General features: G+C 44.9%; 2 protein-coding genes across 3 annotated transcripts in view; one reads left to right on the top strand and one right to left on the bottom strand.

Moving 5' to 3' along the window:
• The first annotated feature begins 9142 nt into the window (after window positions 1–9142).
• Window positions 9143–26377, top strand: part of LOC118941176 — a 34059-nt gene continuing 16824 nt past the window's right edge. Inside the window, exons 1-4 of the mRNA XM_036952961.1 lie at window positions 9143–9210; window positions 14191–14252; window positions 14348–14406; window positions 14492–15814. Coding sequence (XP_036808856.1) covers window positions 14230–14252; window positions 14348–14406; window positions 14492–15814 — 1405 coding nt within the window. The 5' untranslated portion in view covers window positions 9143–9210; window positions 14191–14229. The remainder of the gene's footprint in view (window positions 9211–14190; window positions 14253–14347; window positions 14407–14491; window positions 15815–26377) is intronic.
• On the bottom strand, window positions 19338–21698 carry LOC110496390 (nuclear pore complex protein Nup214). 2 transcript variants are annotated; one of them, XM_021572260.2, is made up of 4 exons: window positions 21544–21698; window positions 21390–21448; window positions 19593–21304; window positions 19338–19409 (listed from the first exon to the last, which is right to left on the bottom strand). In XM_021572260.2, exons 1-3 carry the CDS (start codon window positions 21564–21566, stop codon window positions 19758–19760), a joined length of 1629 nt encoding a protein of 542 aa, XP_021427935.2. In that variant the 5' UTR covers window positions 21567–21698; the 3' UTR covers window positions 19338–19409; window positions 19593–19757. The 2 variants fall into 2 exon arrangements, with proteins under 2 accessions (XP_021427935.2, XP_036808855.1); XM_036952960.1 differs by having other exon boundaries at window positions 21390–21419; window positions 21544–21647.

Raw genomic sequence — 26377 nt, 5'->3', positions numbered from 1 at the left:
AGTCTTCACACTTTTTGATGTATTTCAGAACTGCAGTTTCCTCTGCTTGGAGCAACAGTGAAGTGGGCAGGGCAGTACGGATTTCTTCTCTTACATCTGCAAGCAGAGTCTGAACATCAGACAGGATGGCATTGTCTCCCTCAATCTGTGCAATGGCTACTGCTATAGGTTTCAGGGGTTTCAGGCTGCTTACCACTCTCTCCCAAAATACATCATCCAGGAGGATCCTCTTGATGGGGCTGTCCATGTCAGCAGGCTGTGATATGGCCATTTCTTGGAGAGTCCTTCCCCTCCAAGAGACTGTCAAACATGATGACACCACCCCAACGGGTGCTGCTAGGCAGCTTCAATGTGGTGCTCTTATTCTTCTCACTTTGCTTGGTGAGGTAGATTGCTGCTATAACTTGATGACCCTTCACATACCTAACCATTTCCTTGGCTCTCTTGTAGAGTGCATGCATTGTTTTCAGTGCCATTGTAACGGAATTCCTCTTCTTCAGAGGAGGAGTAGCAAGGATCAGACCAATGTGCAGCGTGGTAAGTGTCCATAATGATCTATTTAATAAATCAACAGACCACTGAACAAAAATAACAAAAGTACAAACAACCGAAACAGTCCCATATGGTGAAAACACTAACACGGGATACAACCACCCACAAAACACAATAGAAAACAGGCTACCTAAATATGGCTCCCAATCAGAGACAACGACTGACACCTGCCTCTGATTGAGAACCATACTAGGCCAAACACATAGAAATATTACAACAGAACAAAACATAGAAAAACAACATAGAATGCCCACCCCAACTCACGCCCTGACCAACTAAAATAAAGACATAAAAAAGGAACTAAGGTCAGAACGTGACAGCCATGATGTCCTTGAGGAGCAGATTCAATATATGAGCAGCACAGCCAATGGGTGTGATGTGAGGGTAGGACTCCTCCACTTTAGACCAAGCAGCCTTCATGTTCACAGCATTGTCTGTCTCCATGTGCAAATGCCTTCTGTGGTCCAAGGTCATTGATGACTGCCTTCAGCTCATCCGCAATGTAGAGACCCGTGTGTCTGTTGTCCCTTGTGTCTGTGCTCTTGTAGAATACTGGTTGAGGGGTGGAGATGATGTAGTTAATTATTCCTTGTCTACGAACATTCGACCACCCATCAGAGACGATTGCAATACAGTCTGCTTTCTCTATGATTTGCTTGACCTTCTCTTGAACTCTGTTGAACTCTGCACCCAGCAAATAGTAGATAAAGCATGCCTGGCTGGAGGGGTGTATGCTGGATGAAGAACATTCAGAAATCTCTTCCAATACACATTGCCTGTGAGCATCTGAGGTGAATGAGCTGCATACACAGCTCGAGCAAGACGTTCCTCAAATGAGTAAAAAAAAACTTTGGATTCCAGGAGGACCATGAGCTGTTGCTATCGATAAGGTGTCTGATTCACAATTTTCACCTCAAATAGAAGTAGTGGGACTTTGGCCAGATGATTCTGCATCTTTGTTGTATTCTTCACATATGATTTGGCACAGTATTTGCAAATGTACACAGCTTTTCCTTCTACATTATCTGCAGTGAAATGTCTCCATGTACAGATAAATAATTAAGCAGATAGACTAAACAACTCCTTTGTAAGATAAATGTTTTAAAATGAAACATGTATGGAAACAGAAGAATTAACACTCTTCAGTTAGCAGACTCATGCAAGCTAAACTCCACATGGTAGCAAAAACTAGCTAGCAGAAATTGTTAACAAGTTAGAAATGATTTAAACACACTTTGCTGTAGGCTACTATTTACTAGTTTACAAAAAAATCATATATGTCGTATAAGATATATTCACCTCACCCAGTATTGTAATCAAAACTTACCAGAAAGCATGTAGTCCTTGGCTCAGATAGTGTAGTAGTGTGGACTCAATAGCATCTCATTACTGTGCAAGATCTTGAGAATCAGCTGTGCATGTGTTGGAAGAATGCACTGCAGAGGGTTGCAATTCCATTGAATTGAGGATGGTTTAACCAAAATATGACGCAATACATAGAATTGCTTTATGTGTATCCCCCAAAAAAGGTTCACTGTTATAAGTTAACTTTTTTGATGAATTTAAGCCAAACTTAACTTCCCATAGAAAATTCAGTCCCTTTGCAACCCTAGTTATTGCTCTAATGTTCTATTATCATGACTCTATGTTATTATTCTACTGTGAGAGATACTAGATACATACTATGACAGGAACTCACTGTAATAGGTGCACACGTTTTATCTGGCACAAGTGACGATTAAAATGATCACCAGGTATGCTCCATATGGAGACACACAGGACACTTTTTCTCTCTTGCTCTTCCCCACCAGTCTGGCAGGTGTCAATCTGATTGATGGGGATCATTACTGTCCCCTGCTGGAATCAGTGTGTGCCATCAGGCCCCCTATCCATGATGAGGATATCTGTCACACTTTCACCCTCACGTCTTATCAGACACATGGCACTGCTAACCAGCCTGGATTCAGATAGTATTAAAAATCATTCCATGTCTTCAGCTGTGCTTGGCTCAGTGGAACTAATGAAATATTCTTAAGTACAAACCCATATCCTGCCCATCTGGCATTCCAGACAGGATCAAGCAAACACTGAAAGTATTTGAAAGATATCGAATACTGTTTGATCCCATGTCTGACTAGATTCAGAATGTTCCCTTGGGTTTTAGATGTTATAATATTGTTGACACATTTGTCTTTTACACTGAGGTAAATGACTAAGCCGGGAAGGGCACACCAGTTTGTCACAGTAAAATAAACAGAGAGAGAGCAACACCTCGCATGCATTGACCATCCATGTGTGGTGGCTCAAATCAAAGATGCTATTTCCTGCCAGAGGAAGTGGAGGCACAGACATAATTTTTTTAGGAGCCGTTTCCTTTCCTCTCTTTTTCCATAACGCCTGGCAACATTCATACATAGGAAAGAAAATAAAGAGAAAAATAACGTTCACGCAGAATACAGAAATGTAAAAAAAAATTACAAATAAACCTTTCATTGGCATCAGCAGAAACGATGTTGTTGACAGGACCTTTAGACAGAGGGTAGATTTGCAGGAAGAGGAGAAAGGTGTCTTAAATCATACTGAAAATGAGTTCTATTAATCAACAAAGGATGGAGGTGACTCTTCTGTTCTCTCTAATGGGAGACAACACTCTCTTCTCTATTCGTCAGGCCATTCAACAATATGCTTCACCCATGATATTTCATCATCATAATAAGCATACAACGTACATCTCTCTCTCTCTCTCTCTCTATCTCTCTCTCTCTCTCTCTCTTTCTCTCTCTCTCTCTCACACACACACACTTTCAATTGAATTCAAGTGTCTTGATTGGCATGGGAAACATATGTTTACACTGTCAAAGCAAATGGAATAGACAATAAACAAAAGGAAATAAACAATTCTTTCTAATTTGCATTCATTTCCTGCAGGTCAATGATGGCCTACCCCAGCCAAACCCTCCCCTGACCCGGACGACGCTGGGCCAATTGTGTTTACTAATACCACAACTAATAGGTAATGCTGGGGCTGGGGCTTTCTGCTTGGCAGGTGCAGTGGGGTTTGGCTGTGGCTTGTTGACATTTGAAGAGCTGGGTTTGGAGTGGCTAGGGGAGGAGGCACTACTTCGAGGCGACAGACACAAGCTCCACCGTAGTATTCTGAGATGTTGTGGATGGTGGCCAGGGCGAAGCATTGAGGGGTGGTGGAGGTGCCACTGCTAGTCCCACACTGGGTAAGGCCATAGCTTCTAGAGGAGAGGCTTTGGGTAGGGCCGCCGGCAGACCTAGGGTTGGACTTCACATACCTTAAGGGAACATTTTGACATTTGCCATATGGTTAGTGAGAAAGTCCACATTGCAAATGTACGGTCCCTTACTAGACGTGTGACAACATTTCTAAAATTGGGGGACAGCGTCGGGCCGTGCAGCAGGGCCGGATCTTCCAGGAAGTCGTCAAACGAAGTCTCTCGGACATTCGGTTTTCGTTTAATAAAACTTTCACATTTTGGTCATTTTTCCACTGTCCCGGTAAATCCCACAAGAGGGCGAGTAGAATCATATTGCAAATGTACAAAACATCACCAATCACAACGTGGCCTTATCTCCTAAACGGAAAAGACTTCGAAGACGAAACTTGGTGAGCATAGGTTTGGCATAATGGGCAGTTGGCCCCGAACAAGATGGCGTCCAGGCCTCAACGGGATTAAAGGTCAGAAATGAAAATAGAGCAATAATTTCTCCACTTCATATCAAAGTAAATTAACCTACGGTGTCAATAAAAAAAGAACCAGCCATTTATCTATTGTAATTTAAGAAAAATCGTACAATGTCAAATTGTTGTTGTTTTTTTCTTTTTAAGTTACAGATCCAGTGACAGCTTGTTCAGACGAATCTTTTTGAATTGTGTTTCCGAGCTATGCGAGATTTCTGTGATTTTCTGTGATTTTCTGAAATAACACACACTCATTCAACCCTCTGTAAATAAGTCAGTTCTTAACATAAAGACTTAAAACTCAATATTATATAAGTGACTACCCCAAGGAGGAAATGTGTTTACTTTCAGCTTCCTGCGTAAACCGGAAGTGCCGTAAAATGTTGTCAGAGGTGCTGTTTCAAAGGGTTAAAAAGGTCTGATCTTTTCAAAACTTCATATTGGTTATTAGGCAACCCTCATGAACTGTAAATGAGTCATTTCTCCCAACAGATGTCAAAGAAAAGCTCTGTCACACACACACACGCAGCAAGGATGGAGTGACAAAGTGCGGTGCCCAAAGACACTCAGAGCCTGAAGTGGCATTACCATAATCTCTAGGCTGTGCCGAGTTCAACGAGATGCCCCGCTAGACCGTAGCTTGCTCGGTCTGAGCTCATAATGAAGCCTGGCCCTAAATTGCAGGGGCTTTTGGGTGACAGCGGGAGAACAGTTAGGGTTAGAAGCACAATTCTACCTCGGGAACATTCCTGAGGTCCTCCCGATCGGTGCAAGCCTAAACTTGACCATGTGGCATTAACCCTTAAAAGTTAAAAGAAGGTGTTTACGTTAAAGAGTTTTCAATGACTTCTCTCCCCATAGTAATACATTGCCTGCACCACTAAATTCAACCTGAAGCCCATGTGGGTTATGAATGTCTTTTGAACCTGTATTCCATGTCTACCTGTGTTGAATCTAAGCTTCCTGGAGCAACCGGAAGTGGTTAAAATCACCCAAAAATTGTCTTGCCATACCCAACCTGCAGTTTGTGAGAAATAGTGCATTCAACCCTGTGTACATCAGTCAGTTATTAATGTATAGACTTAAAACTCAGGATTCTGTAAAAACGTACTCAAATGAGGATATGTGTTTACTTTTAGCTTCCTGTGCCAACCAGAAGTGCCTTTAATTGGGGTCACAGTGTCTGTTTCGAAGGATTAAAAAAGTCACATCTTTCCAAAACTTCATATGTGTGACTAGGTAACCCTCATGAACTGTAAATTAGTCATTCCTCCCAACAGATGTCAATGAAAAGCTCACACACACACAAACACACACACACACACACACACACACACACACACACACACACACACACACACACACACACACAGCAAGGATGGAGTGACAAAGTGCGGTGCTTAAAGACACAGAGAGCCTGCAATGGCATTTCCATATTCTCAAGGCCGTGCAGAGTTCAACAAGATGCCCCGCTTGACCGTAGCTCGCTCTGAGTGCAGCGACCGTGAGAAAAAGTAGGCCTAAAATTAAGCCTGGCCCTAAATTGCAGGTGCTTTTGGGTGACAGTGAGAGAACCATCAGGGTGAGAAGCGCAATTCGACCTCATGTATGTTCCTGAGGTCCTCCCGATCTGTGAAAGCCCAACCTTGACCGTGTAGCATTAACCCTTCAAAGTTAAAACATTGTGTTTACATCAAACAGTTTTCACTGACTTCTCTCCCCATAGGAATACATTGCATCCAACCCTAAATTCAACCTGCAGCCTATATGGGTTATGAATGCCGTATGAACCTGTCTTCGATGACAATCCATCAGGCCACTATGAGGTTTACCTGTGTTGATTCTAAGCTTCCTGAAGCAATTGTAAGTGATTAAATTCACCCTAAAAGTGTATTGATATACATAACCTGCAATTATGAAAATCAATGCATTCAACCCTGTGTAGATCAGTCAATTCTAAACATAAAGACTTAAAACTCAGGATTCTGTAAGAGCCTACCCCAATGAGGATATGTGTTCACGTTCAGCTTCCTGTGCCAACCGGAAGTGCCTTCAAATGGTGTCATATGCGCTGTTTCGAAGGGTTGAAAAGGTCAGATATTTTTAAAACTTCATATGTGTGATTAAGCAACCCTCATGAACTGTAAATCAGTAATTTTCCCCAACAGATGTCAAAGAAAAGTTCTCTCTCACACACACACACACACACACACACACAAAGCAAGGATGGAGTGACAAAGTGCGGTGCTTGAAGACACACAGAGCCTGCGATGGCATTTCCATATTCTCAAGGCCGTGCAGAGTTCAACGAGATGCCCCGCTTGACCGTAGGCCCAAAATTAAGCCTGGCCCTACATTTAATTTGCTTTTGGGTGACAGTGAGAGAACCGTTAGGGTGAGAGGCACAATTCGACCTCAGGTATGTTCCTGTGGTCCTCCCGATCTGTGCAAGCCTAACCTTGACCGTGTGGCATTAACCCTTAACAGTTAATCATGGTTTCTTGATCTCACAGATTACAATGACATCTCTCCTTATAGGAATACATTGCCTGCTCCCCTAAATTCAACCTAGAGCCTATGTGGGTTAATAATGCCTTATGAACCTGTCTTCGATGAAAATCCATCAGGCCACTATGAGGTCTACCTGTGTCGATTCTAATCTTCCCCAAGAAACCGGAAGTGGTTCAAATCACCCTGAAAAGGTTTTTTCCATACCCAACCTAATGTTTGATAGAAATTGTGCATTCAACCCTGTGTAAATCAGTCAGCTCTTAACGTAAAGACTTAAAACTCAGGATTCTGTAACTGCATACCCCAATGAGGATATGTGTTTACTTTTAGCTTCCTGTGCCAACCGGAAGTGCCATAATTGGTGTCATAGGGGCTGTTTCAAAGGGTTAAAAAAGTCAGATCTTTCCAAAACAAAATCAGTCATGTCTCCCATAAAATTTCCAAGAAAAACTCTCTCACACACACACACACACAGCTTGGACGGAGGGACACAGTGTGGTGTGTAGAGACAGACAGAGCCTGCAATAGTTAACTTTGTTCGAACCATTAAAGAACCGTCAGACCTAGAGTTCTGAAACTTTAGAAACCTGTTCTACAGCACAGGTCGATAGTGCGTGGTGAGTTATGTGGCTCTAGAAGGTTCCTTGACCGAGAAACAACCTCATACATTTGAAATTACTTCATTTCATTTGGACCATTACGGAAATGACGACATTTAGAAAAGTCCCAGAGTCGCAAGATTAGGTCCATTGAAACCGGCTCGGCCCATAGAGACGGACCCCAACGTTTCTGTCCGATAGCTCATTCAGGGACCCCACCCCGTAGCAAGGCATGGAAAAAAGTGGATTTTCAGCACCAATTAAGGTCTTGCTTGGGCACCGAATGACCTATCGAGCCGAAACTCCCTCATCATACATGACACATCTAGGTTGATTCATGGCTTAACATAGTGCTATGTATCATTTTGGCAGTATAAATGCCTTTTGGACATGGTTCACTGACTTTTGGGTTTGTAAACCGACTTCCATTTATCATACATGGAAAATGGACATAACATCCTGATTTGCCACTTTCAAATCTTTAATATTGCATTTGGACATTTCTTATGGCATTTGGCAAACAAATAAAAACAGTGACTTTTGACTTCCTATGAAATCATATTGCAAATGGTCAAAAAATATGCCCTTTGGACAAGTTAAAAAAAATTATAATGAAATATGACAAAAGTATTCATACAGTTCTTATACATGTGTAATTGACACAAAATCTAAAGAATTTCGAAAAACAGTCCAGAACGCACTTTTTTAAGGGGGTGATAAGTTTTTGAAAAAAATTTCAATTTTTCAAAATTTTACTCTTGGGTCTTGACACACTCGGCATTTGTTGGATTTTTGGAGTGCTACACTTGGTATTTGCCATATGGCATTTGCAATCAACTTTGATTGAAACAAGGCCGAATTGAGTGGTATTGGACACCGTGTATATGTTTCGTACGATGTCAATGACTTCCCATTCATTTTTGTTTCTTATTCATCCCTTTACATTTGTGTGTATTTGTGTGTATAAGGTAGTTGAAATTGTTAGATTACTAGTTAGATTTTACTGCATAGTCGGAACTAGAAACACAAGCATTTCGCTACACTTGCATTATCATCTGCTAACAATGTGTATGTGACCAATAAAATTTGATTTGAATTTTTGCAAACAATGAACAAAACAAACAAATCCTGTCAAGAGAATAAATTGTACAAGTTAAATCACGTAAAAGCCAAGAGAGAAATGACACAACATATTTCACAAGCAGCAACTTTTCAGTAGATATGAAACACTTTTTCCCCAAACATTGTAACCAAAATGTATTCCAAAAGCTATGAAGTACTACAGAACCCACAGAGGAGACAACGCAATAGCTGCCAGCTCGCTAATTTAGGCTGCTTTTACACAGGCAGACCAATTCAGATCCTTTTTTTACTCATTTGTCTTTTGACCAATCACATCAGATCTTTTCAAATCAGCTCTTTTTCAGAGCAGATCTGATTTGTCAAAAGACTAATAAGTGAAAAACAAGATCAGAATTGTGCTGCCTGTGTAAACGCTGCCTTACTGCCTTGAGTTGTTGATATATCAGCTGAGTGTATATTTATAGCCTGAACAGCCAGTTGTCATCACTGTTTGATTGATTGATCATGTTCATCTGCATGTCATTGTGGTGTCATAACGTTAGCCCTCTTTGTGTGAATTTCAAAAGTCTTTCCTTAACTCTTCGCGTCCTCTGTCCTCACCTTGGTTGTTTTAAAATCTGTCCGCTCCACAAAGACATACAGCTGAGAATGATCAATCAATAAGCCAGTGATTGAATGGCAACTGCAGGTTCAGGCAATAAATACACACCAAGCTGGTACGTCAACTAAGCATGGCAGTAAGGCACTGAGCTACTAATTGCAGAGTATTGCTTTGTCTTAGTTGCCGGTGTCAGCACTATATTTATAGCTTCAGATTCTCGGTCACTTTGGATTTTCTTTTTTCCTTGTTTTGGAAGAGAACGTGAGCCGGGTGTGCCATTCTCCTTGTGCAAAATCCACCAACGCGGTCAATCCCTGGGATTGGGTTAGCCAACACGATTTGGTTTGCTTGGAAGGAAAAGGAGTTGGAGCCTTTAGGACGGGAAACTTTTGGAAGGACAATCTTGATGGGGATTCTAAAGCTGACGGTGAAGGACGTATTTTGCTTCCAAGGCAACTCGTTGGAGGGAGCATACGACGTGGCACTACATACAGAGGAGAAACACGATGATATCCTGAGAAGGGCAAGAGCAGTGGGAGGTGAGAGGCCGATGTGCCACTATGAAATAACAAGCCTGGCAAGGAACAACTTTAGGGTTGTAACTGTCAACATTTACAACCCATACGTTAAGGATGAGGAGGTGAGGGCCTTTCTGGGGAGATACATGGATAACATCTCCTCAGCAAGGCACCTCAAAGACTCCCTTGGGTTTTGGAATGGGAGGAGAGGCTTCCAGGCCCTCCTCAGGGAGGACCCAAAGGGACATGGTGGCTACCTCCATCCTCCTGCTATGTTCTCCCTGGGGGCTGACAGGGGAACGTAGTTTTATGCATGTCAGCTCCCATTTTGCCGGCGCTGTATGGCCTACGGCCACATCCTCGCCTCGTGCAGCACAAGAAAGTGCAGATTTTGTGGATCTCGGGAGCACGAGGCGAAGGATTGTGACGAGACTAAGGCGTGCCACGGGTGTGGCTCGTCAGCACACCTGTGGCGGGGGTGCCCGGCTCGTCAGAGGTCATACGCGTCTGCGGCTGGTGGAGAAGGAGACGGTGGAAGAGCAAGTGGAGTGGGGGGAAAGTGCCCTGGTGGAAGAGATGAGGGGTATGGTGGAGGAGCTGGCGGGGGGGGGGGAGGGTGGTATCTCTCCACTGCCGCCATCACCAAAGAAGAGAGTGAAGAGGGTGCGATTGGCCGACAGTGAGAGGGAGGGGATGGCCAAGAGAGCGATGGGGGTGGGAGAAACCTCTGGGTTGCTGCTGGTTTCCCCAGGCCCTCAACTTCTGTTGGGTGGGGACCCACCTAACAAGACCCAGGACTGGGTACAGGAGGAGGTGGGGAGTTTTTTGTTTGGGGACTCAGCCTTCCCTATTTCTTTTCAAACCAGCTGCAGCGCTGGGGAGGGGGAGGAGTGTGGGGGTAGACCCAGGGTGCAGGGCACCCCGGTGCCAAACACTATTCCTGCATCCTGGGTTGGTGAGATGGAGGAAGAGGAGGGGACGTCGGGAGTACTGATGGTGTTCTCACCGGTAGATATGGAGCAGGGGACCATCGGGCGAGTCTCCTTTTTTTGTTTTTTTCTGTCTGGGTTTAGTATTTGAGTGTATTACATGTTTTTATTTTATTCTTTCATGGGGTCTAATTTGACTTTTGTTAGTTTAAATGTAAAGGGTTTAAGGGATTTTGTTAAGAGGAGGGCGGTATTTAGTTATTTGTTTTTTGTTTTTTACAGGAGGTTCACCTGAGGGATGGAGGGGATGTTAGTAGGTTTAAGAGGGAGTGGGACAAGGGGGAGTCTGTTTGGGGTATTGGGGGGTTGCACTCATCGGGGGTAGGGATTTTGTGTGGGCACAGGGAGGTAAAAGTGGAGGGTTCTTTTGTGGTGATGCAGGGGAGGGTTATGGGGGTGGATGTCACGATAAGGGATTGCAAATTTAGATTAGTGGTGGTGTATGGGCCACAGGTGGCGGTAGACAGGAGGGAGATGGTGGACTGTCTGGCGCCCCTGTGCATCACAAATAGGAAATTAGTGATAGGGGGGGATTTTAATATAGATTTAGGGGTAGGGGGGGATAGCAGTGCAGGCGCCATCACGTGGCTAATGGCTTGCCATGGTCTGGATGATGGTGGCCTGCACACTACTCTGAAAATGGCCGGTCCTACATGGCGCAACTCCAGGGGGGTTGCGCAGAGGCTCGAGTATATTTTTGTATCCAGGTCAAAGGGTAAGTTGTCTGGGCGGCTGTTGCCTGTTTTCTTTTCAGATCACGACGGGGTGCTCCTGCAGGTGTGGTCGCCAGTCTGCCTCTTCAGTAGGGGGTACTGGAAGTTAGATCGGGATGTGCTGGAGGAGCAGATTTTTGTTGACGCTTTTTTTGGTTTCTTTTGGAGGCTTGAAGGCCTCCGGTCCATGTGCGAGGGGGTGTTAGAGTGGTGGGAATTAGTTAAGGGGAGGATTAGGGCTTTTATAATAGGGTATTGCAAGAGGGAAAAAAGGGAGGAGAGGAGGGAGGTGGATCGTATCCAAAGGTTAATCGGACTCGAGTACGAGGCAGGCAACCTCGGTGGGTTGTTTGACTGGGAGAGGTGGGTTGTTTGACTGGGAGAGATCCGCAACCCTAAAGGCGCAGCTCAGGGAGCTGCAGGAGCGGAAGGCTCGAGCTTTCCTGGAGCGTGCGCATAGTGGCTTTCTAGAACACAATGATACTTGTTCCGCTACGTTCTTTAAGTCGGTTAGGGCCAGACAGAGTAGGAAGGTAATGCATGGCGTTAGGGAAGAAAATGGGAATATAGTTAGAAAACCAGAGGAAATGGTCCGGGTGACAACTGACCATTTCCAAGGTTTATTTAAGGAAAGGGAAATAGATGTAGAGCAGGGAAATGTGTTTTTAGAACACTTGTCCTGGCGGTTGCTGGAGGACATTAGAGAAGTGATAGAGGCCCAGATCTCACAAGAAGAGGTTGAGAGCGCTCTTAGGAGGATGGGAAAAGGGAAGGTGCCTGGGATGGATGGGCTGCCGGCTGAGTTTTATCTCAAGTTTTGGGGTATACTTGGACCAGTGGTCCTCGAAGTCTTGAAGGCCATACTTGAGACGGGGGTCCCGGGGGGATCAATGGCTGTTGGTGTGCTGTCACTTCTATATAAGAAGAACAGACCATGGCAACTGGCGGCCGTTGACCATGCGGTGCGTAGATTGCCCTTCCCTACGTCGCCCATGAGGATCAGACGTGCGGGGTAGAGGGCCGCTCTATTAGATGGAACCTACAGTTAATCAGGGACTCCATCGCTTGGGTTGAAGATAGAGGCCTGCCTTTAATGGTAGCAGCGCTAGATCAGGCGAAAGCCTTTGATCGCGTGAATAGATATTTTCTATTCAGAGTGTTAGGTCGATTAGGATTTGGGGAGAAGTTCATAGGATGGATCCGTACATTATATGTCGGAGCGAGGTGCCGAGTTAGTGTAAATAGTCACTTGGGTGACGTTTTTGACCTCTCGTCTGGGGTCAGGCAGGGGTGCCCACTCTCGGCTCTCCTCTTCGTTCTGTACATGGAGCCTCTGGGGGTTGCCATTAGGGCAGACACAGGGGTGGAAGGCTTGATCCCTGGAAGTGGTGGGCTGCGTGTTAAGATGACGCAGTACGCCGACGACACTTCCTTGCTGCTGTGCAAGGACTCGTGCCTGACAAGGTCCCTTGCCATCATTGGGGATTTCACCCGAGCGTCGGGAGCGGTTCTGAACCATGCAAAGTCTTCCGTTAAGTTTTCGGAAGATGGCGCGGTAGGACGGATGTGCCCGGGGGGTTATCTCTCTGTGAGGGGGCCCTGAGGATACTCAGGGTCCATTTTGAGACCTCCGGCTCAGCGACGCTGAACTGGAACATGGGTATCGCAGTGGTACAGAGGAAGCTAGCGATGTGGAAGGCTAGGTCTTTGTCTTTTATGGGCAAGGTCCTGGTCCTTAAGGTGGATGTGTTGCCGTCTCTTTTGTATTTGGCGTACATGTACTAGTGAGGCTTGTGTTTCAGTTCATGTGGGGTGGCAGGTACGAGTGGGTCGCCAGGGCACGCATGCTCTGTCCCATCGGGGAGGGAGGTAAGGGGGTACCACATCTCCCCCTCAAGCTGGACGCAATTTTTGTTTCTTTCTTGTTAACGGAGCTTGCTCATCCAGTAATACACCTGTCCTGTTACCTCCTGCGGGTGTTCTTCTCGTATCAGGCGAGAAGCGTAATGGTGTGGTCTAACACGGGTCCTTGGGCGGAACAGCTGCAGTGGCACTTTGGCCATGCGGCCAAGTGGCTGCGTGCGCACCCTGAGGTTGAAGTTGCCCGAGTAGGTTTAGATCACAGGCACCTGTACGAGGAGGTCAGACAGGCAGGGAGTCTGGCGCCTGTAGTGGGCATCTCGGCAGTGGTCTGGGAGGGAGTGCAGGCGCGGGGCCTGGAAAACAGGCTCAAGGACCTGAATTGGTTGAGCCTCCACAAGTGCTTGCCGGTACGTTCCATCATGTACCGGCATAGTTTGGCGCAATCCCCCCCCTGTCCAAGATCCTCTTGTGGCAGGGAGGAGACTGTGCGCCATGTCTTTTGGGACTGTGCCTTTGCCGGAGTAGTATGGGCTAGGGCACGGGTGTTGTTAAGTTTGGTAAGAGGGGATTTTGTATTGACGTGGGCCAGGTTAGAGAGAGGTGTAGGGAGAGCGAGAGGGACGGATAGGGACAGGTTTCTGCTCTGGCTTCTCACGAGTTTCTTTAAACGGGGGCTGTGGGAAGCCAGGCAGAACATGGTGAAGACAGGGAGAGAATGGGGGATGGAAGGGATAGTGAGGAGGGTGGAAGGAGATTTGAGGGGGAGGATGAAGAGGGAGGAGAGAAAGTGGGGGCAGCATGCTGCCTGGGAGAGGTGGAAGGGGGGGTTTAGGACTGGGTGTCATTTAGATTTGTAAGGGGATAGATTAGGGACGGGGAGATAGGGAAAGGTAGTTTGTAGGATGACGTGGAGGGAAGATGCTCCCCTGAGGTTTTGTTTGGGGTTTTTGTTTAGTTAAATTAAAATACCATTATTGGAGTATGAATGAAAATGATGAGTTGTAAAGAATGAATGGTATTGAATGTAATAAATTATTTTTTGATTAAAAAAAATTGCTTTGTCTGGGCTGTTGGTGGTTTAAGGCTTTGATATGGCTTTTGGAATTAATTTGGGGTAAGATTCTTTGACCAATGTGTTTCAGGTCAACTGCAAGGTTGCTGCTTGTATTTGGAATGTTGATGTGTAATGGCAACTTCTTTTCTTGACAGGATTGTGTTCCTTTGCTCATTGTTTGCAGAACACTCCAGTTTTACATGGGCTCCACGTGGTAAGGCATGAACACAAAACGTTGTCACTTTTGTCAGACCAACCTTCAAGTTTGGCACTGAATCTATAACTTCCCTTCTGTTTAGATGCCCAGAGATTAAGAGGCTATGGGTTTTCTGGCTCTTCCAGAATGGAAGTTGAGCAGAGGCAAACAGGTGGCAGCTATCCCCAGGATCAATTCAGACCAGCCTCTCACACTTCTGGTTCGGTCCAGAGTGAAGCTACTTACCGCGGGACTGGATACAACACACTCGGAGGCTTTGCTCCAAGCTCCCTCCAGCCAGCCCCAAGGGGCTCTGGATCTATCCCGAGCAGCTTTACCTCCGCCCAGACAAAGGGTAAGAGGACCCGTGCCAAGAATACTGACATTAGCCTCTCTGGCTCTATAGCCAGTGGATCCTCTGTCACCCACAACAAGCATCAAACCAAGGCCAGCAGAACCTATGGTCAAAGTGTCACTGACCCCAGTGCATTAAGGCCAGTTTCAAGTTGGGAGGTAAAGAGAATCCAGGCCAACACTCTTCGTACTGTACAGCCTCACTCCGGCAGCTCTGGACTAGTCCAGAATCCTGATGTTGTGTTTAATGTCCAGAGTAGAACTGCCTCTAACCTGAAACCATCTACTCCTAACTATGGCTCTACCCAGAGTGAATTCAAGTTCTCCAACTCCAGACAACCCAACCAAGGCCTTGTCCAGACTCTGAGTAGAGGAGCCCCCAGCCTCTATGGTCAAACTGCCACCCACACCACCTCCCTCACCCACTATGTCCAGGACTTGAAGCAAGGGAGCAGCTTCCCTTCCCTGGCTTTCAAGGGACCAAGGGAGATCTCTGCCCGGTCAATTTCCACTCCTGACCGTGAAGTTCCCTCAAGTGGTTCTTCACAAACTTCATTTAGACCAGGTCCGCTGAGTTTTGGTTCTACTGAAGGTGGGAGTGCAACAAACAGCAACAAGCCTAGCTTCTCCCAAGATGTCATGCAATACCAGAGCAACTCTGCCAGTAGAAGTGTTTCAACTTCCAATCAATATGCCCAAACCGCTGGCCAGAGAATAGATGGAGCCTCTACCTCAAGTCGCGGCATGCCCACTTCTAGCCTGGCCTCTCGCTCCAGTCTTTTTCGCCCCAGCTCTACAGCTAGTGGAAACTCCTATGGCGCCTACAAGCCTGGCTCTGACCTTGGTGCAACACCAAGCCAAAGCCTGTTTACCTCTAACCAAGGTAGAAGGGGTTCAACATACAGCCAGAATCTCCTTGCAAAACCTGCCCAAGGGAAGTACGGACAAATGTCTGCTCAGTGGGGGAGCTACCAGCCCAGCTATGCTGCCAGTAGTGGGCCAGTCTCCAGCCTCTTCAGTTCTACCCAGGCTGCCAGTTCTTCAACATTCATCCAGAATGCTCCTGCCACAGGTTTAGGTTTACGTAGGCAGTTCATTGATCTTTTTGCGATTGGCTTAGTCAAAATATCAGAATTTGGCTGCCTGTGTAAATGCAGCCTTGGCACCTGTCTTTGCTTTCATGTATGCTTGTTACTAATCTTTTTGTCTTCTAGGTGCTGTGACCTGGAAGTGTTGTCAGGACTTCTCGACTTCAATTGTTTTAAATAAAATGTACTAATACATATTAGTCTTTATCTATTTAAAAAGAAGAAAAAAAACAATTTGACATTGTACGATTTCTCTTAAATTACGATAGATAAATGGCTGGTTCTTTTTTTATTGACACCGTAGGTTCATTTACTTTGATGTGAAGCGGAGAAATTATTGCTCTCTTTTCATTTTTGACCTTTAATCCCAATGAGGCCTGGACGCCATCTTGTTCGGGGCCAACTGCCCATTATGCCAAACCTATGCTCACCAAGTTTCTTCTTCGAAGTCTTTTCCGTTTAGGAGATAAGGCCACGTCGTGATTGGTGATGTTCTGTACATTTGCAATATGATTCTACTTGTCCTCTTGTTGGATTTACCGGGACAGTGGAAAAATGACCAAAATGTGAAAGAAAGTTTTATTAAACGAAAACCGAGACTTCGTTTGATGACTTCCTGTAAGATCCGGCCCTGCTGCACGGCCCGACGCTGTCCGCCAATTTTAGAAATGTTGTCGGACGTCTAGTAAGGGACCGTACATTTGCAATGTGGACTTTCTCACTAACCATATGGCAAATGTCAAAATGTTCCCTTAAGGTATGTGAAGTCCAACCCTAGGTCTGCCGGCGGCCCTACCCAAAGCCTCTCCTCTAGAAGCTATGGCCTTACCCAGTATGGGACTAGCAGTGGCACCTCCACCACCCCTCAACGCTTCGCCCTGGCCACAATCCACAACATCTCAGAATACTACAGTGGAGCTTGTGTCTGTAGCCTCGAAGTAGTGCCTCCTCCCCTAGCCACTCCAAACCCAGCTCTTCAAGTGTCAGCAAGCCACAACCAAACCACACTGCACCTGCCAAGCAGAAAGCCCCAGCCCCAGCATTACCTATTAGTTGTGGTATTAGTAAACACCTCCCCTAACCCAGCGTCGTCCGGGTTAGGGGAGGGTTTGGCTGGGGTAGGCCATCATTGTAAATAAGAATTTGTTCTTAACTGACTTGCTTAGTTAAATAAATGTAAAATAAAATGAAATAAAAAGTAGAACACCAGACCAGAACATTTCTGACCTGCAGGAAATGAATGCAAATTAGAAAGAATTGTTTATTTCCTTTTGTTTATTGTCTATTCCATTTGCTTTGGCAGTGTAAACATATGTTTCCCATGCCAATCAAGCCCCTTGAATTCAATTGAAAGTGTGTGTGAGAGAGAGAGAGAGAGATGTACGTTGTATGCTTATTATGATGATGAAATATCATGGGTGAAGCATATTGTTGAATGGCCTGACGAATAGAGAAGAGAGTGTTGTCTCCCATTAGAGAGAACAGAAGAGTCACCTCCATCCTTTGTTGATTAATAGAACTCATTTTCAGTATGATTTAAGACACCTTTCTCCTCTTCCTGCAAATTTACTCTCTGTCTAAAGGTCCTGTCAACAAGATCGTTTCTGCTGATGCCAATGAAAGGTTTATTTGTAATTTTTTTTTACATTTCTGTATTCCGCGTGAATGTTATTTTTCTCTTTATTTTCTTTCCTATGTATGAATGTTGCCAGGCGTTATGGAAAAAGAGAGGAAAGGAAACGGCTCCTAAAAAAATGATGTCTGTGCCTCCACTTCCTCTGGCAGGAAATAGCATCTTTGATTTGAGCCACCACACATGGATGGTCAATGCATGCGAGGTGTTGCTCTCTCTCTGTTTATTTTACTGTGACAAACTGGTGTGCCCTTCCCGGCTTAGTCATTCACCTCAGTGTAAAAGACAAATGTGTCAACAATATTATAACATCTAAAACCCAAGGGAACATTCTGAATCTAGTCAGACATGGGATCAAGCAATATTCGATATCTTTCAAATACTTTCAGTGTTTGCTTGATCCTGTCTGGAATGCCAGATGGGCAGGATATGGGTTTGTACTTAAGAATATTTTATTAGTTCCACTGAGCCAAGCACAGCTGGAGACATGGAATGATTTTTAATACTATCTTAATCCAGGCTGGTTAGCAGTGCCATGTGTCTGATAAGACGTGAGGGTGAAAGTGTGACATTGTGACAGATATCCTCATCATGGATGGGGGCCTGATGGCACACACTAGCTCCTCCTGCTCACACGCTTCCAGCAGGGGGCAGTAATGATCCCCATCAATCAGATTGACACCTGCCAGACTGGTGGGGAAGAGCAAGAGAGAAAAAGTGTCCTGTGTCTCTCCATATGGAGCATACCTGGTGATGTTTGATTCAGATTGGTCAAGCAGGCACAAACAAGCAGTTAGTGACATTCTGGGTACAAGGTTTGCAAGGTGAAATTCCATTATAGAACCCACACATGCAAATACTCCAATGACAATGCTGCTATTCCTGTTTCCTTTCTGACAGTCATATTCTTAGATGTATATTGGCTATGCTAACATAAGATATGAGGCAAGATGTACAGCTCATTTTGAAACATGGAGCTGAGCTCAGTAACAGGAATGTTTGGCCTGATACCGACGAGACGGCCTTTCGGGAGGTCAGAGAACTGGCAGAGAGGTACCAGAAAAACCTCTCCCTCAACGTGAGCAAGACTAAGGAGCTGATCGTGGACTACAGGAAAAAGCGGGCCGAACAAGTCCCCATTAACGGGCCTGTAATGGAGCAGGTCGAGAGTTAAGTACCTTGGTATCCACGTCGCCAATTAACTCATGGGTCAAACATACCAAGACAGTCGTGAAGAGGGTACGACAACAACCCCCCCCCCCCCCCCCCCCCCCAAGAGACGGACAAGAAGTGGCATGGGTCCCCAGAAGGTTTTACAGCTGCACCATCAAGAGCATCCTGACCGGTTGCAGTCCAAGTTAAACTTCTGCCACCGCACAGTAAGCGGTTCCGGAGTGCCAGGTCTAGGACCAAAAGGCTCCTCAATGGCATCACAAGCTATAAGACTGCTGAACAATTCATTTTTAAAAATGAAAGGGGCTTGCAAGTAAACATTATGGCAAAATTCACACTTGTAGTCAGCGTATGTGACAAGTAGTTTGTCATTTTCTGGATGATCAGACAATGGAGAAAAAAAAAATCCATTTACTTTTTTGGAGAGGGGGGGGTTAATGAAATACTTCAGAGAACTTTCAGTAGGGTTTAGTGAGATAGAAAGCAAGTGCATTAGAGTCACCATTAATATTAAGGGCATCAGGCCCAAAACTCTGATTCAGGCTCATTGATTGCAGAGGTCCAGTGATGCAAAAGATCCTGTCAAATGCCAGAGAGCCAACATTTCTTCTACTGGAACAAGCAACCTAACTACCACAACACTGACATCCCTTTGAAGGCATTCAAAACATTTGTCTGAAAACACTTAAATAGATAGACTATTATGTATTAGTACATTTTATTTAAAACAATTGAAGTAGAGAAGTCCTGACAACACTTCCAGGTCACAGCACCTAGAAGACAAAAAGATTAGTAACAAGCATACATGAAAGCAAAGACAGGTGCCAAGGCTGCATTTACACAGGCAGCCAAATTCTGATCTTTTGACTAAGCCAATCGCACAAAGATCAATGAACTGCCTATGTAAACCTAAACAGCCCAAATGGCATAAAAATACAGAGAAACTGAAATCTCACCTCAACTGGTGGCTACAGATCCCACTTCGTCATGTTCTGGACTCCCCTAAAGCTCTGGACTCAATTTAGGTTGTGCTAGGGCCTTTCTGCTTGGCAGATAGTGGTTTGGCTGTGGCTTGCTGACACTTGAAGAGCTGGGTTGAGTGGCTAGGGGAGGCACTACTCCTACCGAGTAGGGTCTTTGAGCCGGTGGATTGTAGATCCGCCGTACAATTCTGGGATGCTGTGCATGATGGTCAGGGCAAAGCGGCGAGGGTTGATCGAGCTGGCACTGCCGGTCCTGCTCTGGGTAGGGCCATAGCTGCTAGACAAGAGGCTCTGGGTGGGACGTCTGGCAGAGCTAGTGTTGGACTTCACTGCATTGAACAAATAGCTGGGCTGATAGCGTTGACTGGGGACAGGTTTAGAGCCACTTGGCTTCTGGGCTGTGGCAGGAGCATTCTGGATGAATGTTGAAGAACTGGCAGCCTGGGTAGAACTGAAGAGGCTGGAGACTGGCCCACTACTGGCAGCATAGCTGGGCTGGTAGCTCCCCCACTGAGCAGACATTTGTCCGTACTTCCCTTGGGCAGGTTTGGCAAGGAGATTCTGGCTGTATGTTGAACCCCTTCCACCTTGGTTAGAGGCAAACAGGCTTGGGCTTGGTCTTGCACCAAGGTCAGAGCCAGGCTTGTAGGCGCCATAGGAGTTTCCACTAGCTGTAGAGCTGGGGCGAAAAAGACTGGAGCGAGAGGCCAGGCTAGAAGTGGGCATGCCGCGACTTGAGGTAGAGGCTCCATCTATTCTCTGGCCAGAGGTTTGGGCATATTGATTGGAAGTTGAAACACTTCTACTGGCAGAGTTGCTCTGGTATTGCATGACATCTTGGGAGAAGCTAGGCTTGTAGCTGTTTGTTGCACTCCCACCTTCAGTAGAACCAAAACTCAGAGGACCTGGTCTAAATGAAGTTTGTGAAGAACCACTTGAGGGAACTTTACGGTCAGGAGTGGAAATTGACCGGGCAGAGATCTCCATGGGTCCCTTGAAAGCCAGGGAAGGGAAGCTGCTCCCTTGCTTCAGGTCCTGGACATAGTGGGTGAGGGAGGTGGTGTGGGTGGCAGTTTGACCATAGAGCCTGGGAGCTCCTCTACTCAGAGTCTGGACAAATTCGCTCTGGGTAGAGCCATAGTTAGGAGTAGATGGTTTCAGGTTAGAGGCAGTTCTACTCTGGACATTAAACACAACATCAGGATTCTGGACTAGTCCAGAGCTGCCGGAGTGAGGCTGTACAGTACGAAGAGTGTTGGCCTGGATTCGCTTTACCTCCCAACTTGAAACTGGCCTTAATGCACTGGGGTCAGTGACACTTTGACCATAGGTTCTGCTGGCCTTGGTTTGATGCTTGTTGTGGGTGACAGAGGATCCGCTGGCTATAGAACCAGAGAGGCTAATGTCAGTATTCTTGGCACGGGTCCTCTTACCCTTTGTCTGGGCGGAGGTAAAGCTGCTGGGGATAGAGCCAGAGCCCCTTGGGGCTGGCTGGAGGGAGCTTGAAGCAAAGCCTCCGAGTGTGTTGTATCCAGTCCCGCGGTAAGTAGCTTCTCTCTGGACCGAACCAGAAGTGAGAGAGGCTGGTCTGAATTGATCCTGGGGATAGCTGCCACCTGTTTGCCTCTGCTCAACTTCCATTCTGGAAGAGCCAGAAAACCCATAGCCTCTTACTCTCTGGGCATCTAAACAGAAGGGAAATTATAGATTCAGTGCCAAACTTGAAGGTTGGTCTGACAAAAGTGACAACGTTTTGTGTTCATGCCTTACCACGTGGAGCCCATGTAAAACTGGAGTGCTCTGCAAACAATGAGCAAAGGAACACAATCCTGTCAAGAAAAGAAGTTGCCATTACACATCAACATTCCAAATACAAGCAGCAACCTTGCAGTTGACCTGAAACACATTGGTCAAAGAATCTTACCCCAAATTAATTCCAAAAGCCATATCAAAGCCTTAAACCACCAACAGCCCAGACAACGCAATACTCCGCAATTTGTAGCTCAGTGCCTTACTGCCATGCTTAGTTGACGTACCAGCTTGGTGTGTATTTATTGCCTGAACCTGCAGTTGCCATCCAATCACTGGCTTATTGATTGATCATTCTCAGCTGTATGTCTTTGTGGAGGGACAGATTTTAAAACAACTAAGGTGAGGACAGAGGACGCGAAGAGTTAAGTAAAGACTTTTGAAATTCACACAAAGAGGGCTAACGTTATGACACCACAATGACATGCAGATGAACATGATCAATCAATCAAACAGTGATGACAACTGGCTGTTCAGGCTATAAATATACACTCAGCTGATATATCAACAACTCAAGGCAGTAAGGCAGCGTTTACACAGGCAGCACAATTCTGATCTTGTTTTTCACTAATTAGTCTTTTGACAAATCAGATCTGCTCTGAAAAAGAGCTGATTTGAAAAGATCTGATGTGATTGGTCAAAAGACAAATGAGTAAAAAAAGGATCTGAATTGGTCTGCCTGTGAAAAAGCAGCCTACGTTAGCGAATTGGCAGCTATTGCGTTGTCTCTGTGGGTTCTGTAGTACTTCATAGCTTTTGGAATACATTTTGGTTACAATGTTTGGGGAAAAAGTGTTTCATATCTACTGAAAAGTTGCTGCTTGTGAAATATGTTGTGTCATTTCTCTCTTGGCTTTTACGTGATTTAACTTGTACAATGTATTCTCTTGACAGGGGATTTGTTTGTTTTGTTCATTGTTTGCAAAAATTCAAATCAAATTTTATTGTTCACATACACATTGTTAGAAGATGTTAATGCGAGTGTAGCGAAATGCTTGTGCTTCTAGTTCCGACTATGCAGTAAAATTTAACTAGTAATCTAACAATTTCAACTACCTTATACACACAAATACACACAAATGTAAAGGGATGAATAAGAAGCAAAAATGAATGGGAAGTCATTGACACCGTACGAAACATATACACGGTGTCCAATACCACTCAATTTGGCGTCGTTTCAATCAAAGTTGATTGCAAATGCCATATGTCAAATACCAAGTGTAGCACTCCAAAAATCCAACAGATGGCGAGTGCGCGCCACTGTGATTTTTCATATTGCAAATGTAACACAAGTCAAGACCCAAGAGTAAAATTTTGAAAAATTGAACATTGAATAAGTGCTTTCTGGACTGTTTTTCGACATTCTTTAGATTTTGTGTCAATTACACATGTGTAAGAACTGTATGAATAAACTTTTGTCAAATTTCATTTTTTTTTTTTACTTGTCCATAGGGCATATTTTTTTGTCCATTTGCAATATGATTTCATAGGAAGTCAAAAGTCACTGTTTTATTTTGTTTGCCAAATGCCATAAGAAATGTCCAAATGCAATATTAAAGATTTGAAAGTGGCAAATCAGGATGTTATGTCCATTTGCCATGTACGATAAATGGAAGTCGGTTTACAAACCCAAAAGTCAGTGAACCATGTCCAAAAGGCATTTACACTGCCAAAATGATATGTAGCACTATGTTAAGCCATGAATCAACCTAGATGGTCTATTTGTCATGTATGATGAGGGAGAAGTGGGACTGTTGTTTTTTAATGATTTTTTGAAAAACGTCCAAAATGACAAGGGGCACAGGTGGGGGGTGCTCCCTACCCAACCGTGGACCCCTTGCTACCCCGTAATGGCATTAAAAACCATTTAAAAAATGTGCTCCTGGTAACCCGTTCCAATCACCAGGTGCACGGCTGTGCATTTGCAGTATGTTTCAATGTGCATTTACCATCACACATTTGTGATGCCCATGTTTCAATGGGCATTTACCATCGCAAATTTGTCATGCTCAAAAATACTGCAGAAATGCAAAATTGACTGGCCTGATGAACTCGGGATGGCCGGGCAGTGATAGTGGTTCCTCTCCATCGCTCGTTGTGTTGATTTCATCACGTCCATTTCATCATGTTGCAAATGCACTGTGCATTGAGAATATGGAAATGCCATCGCAGGCTCTGTGTGTCTTTAAGCACCGCACTTTGTCACTCCATCCTTGCTGTGTGTGTATGTGTGAGTGTGTGTGTGTGTGTGTGTGTGTGTGTGTGTGTGTGTGTGTGTGTGTGTGTGTGTGTGTGTGTGTGTGTGTGTGTGTGTGTGTGTGAGAGAACTTTTCTTTGACATCTGTTGGGGAAAATGACTGATTTACAGTTCATGAGGGTTGCTTAATCACACATATGAAGTTTTAAAAAGATCTGACCTTTTTAACCCTTCGAAACAGCGCACATGACATCATTTGAAGGCACTTCCGGTTGCCACAGGAAGCTGAACGTGAACACATATTCTCATTGGGGTAGGCTCTTACAGAATCCTGAGTTTTAAGTCTTTATGTTTAGAATTTACTGATCTACACAGGGTTGAATGCAGTGATTTTCATAATTGCAGGTCATGTATATCAAAACACTTTTAGGGTGAATTTAATCACTTACGGTTGCTTCAGGAAGCTTAGAATCAACACAGGTAGACCTCATAGTGGCCTGATGGATTGTCATCGAAGACAGGTTCATACGGCATTCATAACCCACATAGGCTGCAGGTTGAATTTAGGGGTGCATGTAATGTATTCCTATGGGGAGAGAAGTCAGTGAAAACTGTTTGATGTAAACACATTGTTTTAACTGTTAAGGGTTAATGCTACACGGTCAAGGTTGGGCTTTCACAGATCGGGAGGACCTCAGGAACATACATGAGGTCGAATTGTGCTTCTCACCCTGATGGTTCTCTCACTGTCACCCAAAAGCACCTGCAATTTAGGGCCAGGCTTAATTTTGGGCCTACTTTTTCTCACGGTCGCTGCACTCAGAGCGCGCTACGGTCAAGCGGGGCATCTTGTTGAACTCTGCACGGCCTTGAGAATATGGAAATGCCATTGCAGGCTCTCTGTGTCTTTAAGCACCGCACTTTGTCACTCCATCCTTGCTGTGTGTGTGTGTGTGTGTGTGTGAGTGTGTGTGTGTGTGTGTGTGTGTGTGTGTGTGTGTGTGTGTGTGTGTGTGTGTGTGTGTGTGAGAGAGAGAGCTTTTCATTGACATCTGTTGGGAGGAATGACTGATTTACAGTTCATGAAGGTTACCTAGTCACACATATGACGTTTTGGAAAGATGTAACTTTTTTAATGCTTCGAAACAGACACTGTGACCCCAATTAAAGGCACTTCTGGTTGGCACAGGAAGCTAAAAGTAAACACATATCCTAATTTGAGTAGGCTTTTACAGAATCCTGAGTTTTAAGTCTATACATTAAGAACTGACTGATTTACACAGGGTTGAATGCACTATTTCTCACAAACTGCAGGTTGGATATGGCAAGACAATTTTTGGGTGATTTTAACCACTTCCGGTTGCTCCAGGAAGCTTAGAATCAACACAGGTAGACCTCATAGTGGCCTGATGGATTGTCATCGAAGACAGGTTCATACGGCATTCATAACCCACATAGGCTGCAGGTTGAATTTAGGGGTGCATGTAATGTATTACTATGGGGAGAGAAGTCATTGAAAACTGTTTGACGTAAACACCTTCTTTTAACTTTTAAGGGTTAATGCCACATGGTCAAGTTTAGGCTTGCACCGATCGGGAGGGCCTCAGGAATGTTCCCGAGGTAGAATTGTGCTTCTAACCCTAACTGTTCTCCCGCTGTCACCCAAAAGCCCCTGCAATTTAGGGCCAGGCTTCATTATGAGCTCAGACCGAGCAAGCTACGGTCTAGCGGGGCATCTCGTTGAACTCGGCACAGCCTAGAGATTATGGTAATGCCATTGCAGGCTCTGAGTGTCTTTAAGCACCGCACTTTGTCACTCCATCCTTGATGCGTGTGTGTGTGTGTGTGTGTGTGTGTGTGTGTGTGTGTGTGTGTGTGTGTGTGTGTGTGTGTGTGTGTGTGTGTGTGTGTGTGTGTGTGTGTGTGACAGAGCTTTTCTTTGACATCTGTTGGGAGAAATGACTGATTTACAGTTCATGAGGTTTGCCTAATAACCAATATGAAGTTTTGAAACGATCAGACCTTTTTAACCCTTCGAAACAGCACCTATGACAACGTTTTACGGCACTTCCGGTTTACGCAGGAAGCTGAAAGTAAACACATATCCTCCTTGGGGTAGTCACTTATATAATATTTTAAGTCTTTATGTTAAGAACTGACTTATTTACAGAGGGTTGAATGAGTGTGTGTTATTTCAGAAAATCACAGAAAATCACAGAAATCTCGCATAGCTCGGAAACACAATTAAAAAAGATATGTCTGAACAAGCTGCAACTGTAACTTAAAAAGAAAAAAACAACAACAATTTGACATTGTACGATTCCTCTTAAATTACGATAGATAAATGGCTGGTTCTTTTTTTATTGACACCGTAGGTTAATTTACTTTGATGTGAAGCGGAGAAATTATTGTTCTATTTTCATTTTTGACCTTTAATTACATTGAGGCCTGGACGCCATTTTGTTCGGGGCCTACTGCCCATTATGCCAAACCTATGCTCACCAAGTTTCTTCTTCAAAGTCTTTTCCGTTTAGGAGATAAGGCCACGTCGTGATTGGTGATGTTTTGTACATTTGCAATATGATTCTAATCGTCCTCTTGTGGGATTTACCGGGACAGTGGAAAAATGACCAAAATGTGAAAGTTTTATTAAACGAAAACCGAATGTCCGAGAGACTTCGTTTGATGACTTCCTGGAAGTTCCGGCCCTGCTGCACGGCCCAACGTTGTCCGCCAATTTTAGAAATGTTGT

The sequence above is a fragment of the Oncorhynchus mykiss genome, chromosome 18, assembly GCF_013265735.2.
Source record: "Oncorhynchus mykiss isolate Arlee chromosome 18, USDA_OmykA_1.1, whole genome shotgun sequence".
Classification (NCBI taxonomy): domain Eukaryota; kingdom Metazoa; phylum Chordata; class Actinopteri; order Salmoniformes; family Salmonidae; genus Oncorhynchus; species Oncorhynchus mykiss.
The sequence above is the reverse complement of the archived record's forward strand: the minus strand, read 5'-3'. Positions and strand labels throughout refer to the sequence as shown.

What these genes read in the sequence shown, in the direction of transcription:
- LOC110496390 (XM_021572260.2), bottom strand. Translation starts at nt 21,566, where the DNA reads ATGGCTTTTGGAATTAATTTGGG. An exon ending in GCTTTTGGAATTAATTTGGG is followed by an intron (nt 21,449 to 21,543) that starts GTAAGATTCTTT and finishes TTTTCTTGACAG; the next exon opens with GATTGTGTTCCTTTGCTCAT. An exon ending in TTTTACATGGGCTCCACGTG is followed by an intron (nt 21,305 to 21,389) that starts GTAAGGCATGAA and finishes CCTTCTGTTTAG; the next exon opens with ATGCCCAGAGAGTAAGAGGC.